At 43.1% G+C, this 4,285-nt stretch overlaps 1 protein-coding gene across 1 annotated transcript; it reads left to right on the top strand.

The window, feature by feature from the left end:
* Positions 1-2,581: 2,581 nt before the first annotated feature.
* Positions 2,582-3,322, top strand: LOC103608345 (keratin-associated protein 5-4-like). Its single transcript, XM_008592795.1, has one exon. The coding sequence runs from the start codon at positions 2,582-2,584 to the stop codon at positions 3,320-3,322; it is 741 nt and encodes a 246-aa protein (XP_008591017.1).
* Positions 3,323-4,285: the final 963 nt, after the last annotated feature.

Here is a 4,285-nt window from a genome sequence, read left to right as displayed (position 1 = left end):
AGTACGTGGGAATCCCTAACCACTGAATTCCCTGTGCTGGAAGAACCACTGTCCCATCTTCTCCATGGTTCCCATGAGCACCACCACAGCTAAATCAAACTCCAGTACAGTTGCTGCTGCTGAGAAGACGGAGAAATACAGCCTCGGTGGGAAATATCCTGATTTGGAACTCCACAGTTACCATTGAAACAATGCCAATGTGTTCAAAATAGGAATAACATTAATCCATATTGGATATGTTTTTGGTGTTGTTAAACCCTTTTAGGCTGGTCAAGAAGACTAACCACTATTGTTTCCCTGAGAAACACGTTTTGAGTACCCAACATCTGGTCTAAAAGCATTTTTTGGAGTGTGCTGCTTGTATGCTTAGGCATCTTTCCTGCCTGTTGAGAGGAGTCAGGCAAGTAAGCTTCATGAGCGTAGGGACCTTGAATGATTTTGTCCACTGGGGGATTCCCACTGACCCGCACAATATTCAGCATACAGAATATAATCAGAAATTATATGTTGAATAATTGAATGGATAAGTTATAAGAGAATTGGAAGAGAGAGAGACATCACCACCCACCCAGCTCTTAACTGATGCTAGACATGTACATTCTTACAATAAAACAATAAGCCACCTCATGGAGAAAAGGATTGTTATTGAAAATATGGTACAAGTTTCTCAACAAGAAGCCTATCATATTCAAAACGTCTACATTTTCAGCATGTGCACATTGGAGTTTTCTCTACATCAAGGGTTTGATAGTTTACCAATAAATAGGTTCACAGCTCCAATTTCTTTCTGCATATTCTTATCACTATTTATAAAATTTTCCAACTTCCTCTGTATTCCTGCTCTCAGAATTTTCCTTTTTAGCCTTCTAGGAACTTTCTTATCTTACAGTGTTTTTTTCAGATAGAAAATACTTTGTTTTCTCCTGAATTCATCATTATTATTGGATCTTGGTTTCCACAGTAACCCCATGCCCTAGTCAGTCACAGTGGCTGGCGCAGGTCTGGGTGAGCCTGTGAGACCCAAGCAAATCAAGAGGCAAGGGCTACAAAACGGCTGAGTGACAGAATTTTCCTAGAAGTCCTGATAGTTTGAAACAATTGAAAACCACTATTGTTTTGGAAGCAGGAATGAACTCAAGCATAGTACGTGGGGAGATGCTGGAGACATTCAGGTACGGGCACAATGGGGCCTGAGACCACGTTCAGTTGGGATCACTACCTAGAGCTTTTGTTACGCTAGAAAATTGCAACCTTTTTCTAGATAAGTTCAGGTTTTTTGACTTCCTCACCACATTGGTAGCTTTGTTCTCAGGGTCCCGTGACCACTCAATTATGACCAACTGTGATACTATCTCCTTAGGGTATGTTTTGGAATTTTCAGAAGGCTGAGTGGGGTGTAAGTCTTCCAATTCCTGAGGATGTTGGTAAGACATAGAGCCCTTTAAGATAACGAAAAATTATCCATGTCACAAATAACCATTGTTTTCAAAGTAAATAGACAAAGTTCCTAAATAAGACAAACATTCCTTAATGGCTGGGAATGTGGTACCCACAATTCGTTGTACTTCAGCTCTCTGAGCTTACAAATAATATTTCCACAGATGTTTTTGGAATAAGTATTGGCTCCAACACTTATTAAATGTTTAACTTTGGGCAAATCACTTATCTGGTTCCTTACACGTAAAATTAGGAATATAACAAAACCCACTTCAACAATATGAAGGCTATGAAGAATAAATTAATAAATGTATTCCATTTAGTATGTTGCTTGGAATATAGTTAGAACCCAATAAAACTGGCTAACATGAAGATAATAAATAATGAAATTCACAACCCACTTCAACAATATGAAGGCTATGAAGAATAAATTAATAAATGTATTCCATTTAGTATGGTGCTTGGAATATAGTTAGAACCCAATAAAACTGGCTAACATGAAGATAATAAATAATGAAATTCACCTTGAAGATTATAAATAATAAAATTCCAACAATGGAAATCAATGAATATGTATCTGAGACAAAAATCACTGATGGCCAAGTCCTGATGACGAAGGCTGCTAAGATTACTCCTGTAGCTCCAAAAAATGAACTGGAAATTTCTTTCTTTACCGACAAACTCTGACTTTTAAACTATTCTTGTAGCATGACTCTCAACTTGTTTTCTCAGGAAGCTTAGCAGTGGAAAAGGATGCTGACAACTTGAGGAACTCACTTCCACTGTTAACCCTAAGAAACAAAACAATCATTGAATTATAACTATAAATAGAGACTTTGAACTTTCGGTCATTAAGTCCATATTTGAATCATAAATAGAAAAATATAATGGGTCTCCACTAAATAAGGAAAACAAACAGTCTCTTTCTATTCCTGAGCATCTAAAAAAAATGTATAGAAAACTTACTAGCCTGCAGGTGTCATTTCAGAAGACATAAACAAAAACAAGGAAATAATCATGTGCCCTGGGGCTCATCAGCACCCGGCCAGTGTACATAAAAGGCCCAGGAGTGGAGGAAGACATCACACCTGAGAACACCCAACTCCTCTCCACAGCCCACTCCAGACCAGCCCCAGACACCACCATGACGGGCTCCTGCTGCGGCTCCACCTGTGGGGACTGCTGCCAGCCTTGCTGCTGCCGCGACCCCTGCTGCTGCCGCCCCGTGTGCTGCCAGACCACCGTGTGCCGCCCCGTGACCTGTGTGCCCCGCTGCACGCGCCCCATCTGCGAGCCCTGCCGCCGCCCCATCTGCTGCGACCCCTGTGGCCTGCAGGAGGGCTGCTGCCGCCCCATCTACTGCTGCCCCATGTCCTGCACTGAAGTGTTCTGCCGCCAACCCATCTGCTGTGACCCCTGTGGCCTGCAGGAGGGCTGCTGCCGCCCCATCTACTGCTGCCCCCTGTCCTGCACTGAAGTGTTCTGCCGCCAACCCATCTGCTGTGACCCCTGTGGCCTGCAGGAGGGCTGCTGCCGCCCCATCTACTGCTGCCCCCTGTCCTGCACTGAAGTGTTCTGCCGCCAACCCATCTGCTGCGACCCCTGTGGCCTGCAGGAGGGCTGCTGCCGCCCCATCTACTGCTGCCCCATGTCCTGCACTGAAGTGTTCTGCCGCCAACCCATCTGCTGTGACCCCTGTGGCCTGCAGGAGGGCTGCTGCTGCCCCATCTACTGCTGCCCCACATCCTGCACTGCCGTGGTCTGCCGCCCCTGCTGCTGGACCACCACCTGCTGCCAGCCCGTCATTGTGCAGTCCCCCTGCTGCAGGCCTCCCTGCTGCCAGCCCGCCCCTTGCCGCACCACCTGCAGGACCTGCTGCAACTGAGCAGCACATGATCACTAAGGGTCCCCCAGTAGGTGGCCAGGTTCATCCTGCTGCCCCTCAAGGCATCATGGCAGAACAACATGCATTTTCTTGAGAAGTCCATTTCCCATCTCTTCAAACTAGCTCACACTATGCATTGGACACCTTTTCAAGCCAACTTCTGAAGAAGATTACTCTGACCTCTTGGGACCCCAGTCTAACTCCTATATCATGTTGTCTGTTTTCTAATAAATTTAATACTCCCAACATAGAAATCATGATCTTTGTGATATTTCCTTTTGGTAGATTTCCTCTTTCTTTAGTCCAGAGATATTCAAAGACAGATGCAAAGTAATAGTCTTAAATTGTTTTCTGAAATAACCTAAGTCTGAGTAGTTTTCTTATTATCATTTTGAATGGCATTTATAGAGCACAGTCTGAGTGAGATGGGCATGACTGTATCTTCATCACGTGTACCATGACTCATGCCCAGAATTCCAGACACACATCAGGCACCTGAGAAATGTCTTGCAACAATGAACACATTTAGGGGCCGCATCTGGGTTGACACTTATACTCCTAGTTTGGTGCTTTGTTTAGTGATCTGACGCCTGTTGGCACATCATAAAAAGCTCAGAATGTTACAGGTGGAAGGAAACTCAGGTAAGATCTGCTCTCTGTTTTTGAAGTTGAAGACAAAGGAGTAATGAAAGATTATACAAGTTACTTAGTGATATAGTTTAAATGTAATTATAATCACAGGTGTTCAGAAAACACCCTGAAAAATGCAAGCTTCCTGCCATTAGACCAGTAAGTCAAACACTTCCTATATTATAGTATAGTAGTGTAGTATAGTATATATAGTATAGTATAGTAGGAAGCACTTTTAAATTAATTTGGATTTTTAATTGACACCTATTAATTGTACATATTTATGGGGTACAGAGCTACATTTCTTTTTTTTTTTTTTTTTTTTTTTTTTTT

Source organism: Galeopterus variegatus, unplaced genomic scaffold (assembly GCF_000696425.1).
Source record: "Galeopterus variegatus unplaced genomic scaffold, G_variegatus-3.0.2 Scaffold8330, whole genome shotgun sequence".
Classification (NCBI taxonomy): Eukaryota; Metazoa; Chordata; class Mammalia; order Dermoptera; family Cynocephalidae; genus Galeopterus; species Galeopterus variegatus.
The sequence above is the reverse complement of the archived record's forward strand: the minus strand, read 5'-3'. Positions and strand labels throughout refer to the sequence as shown.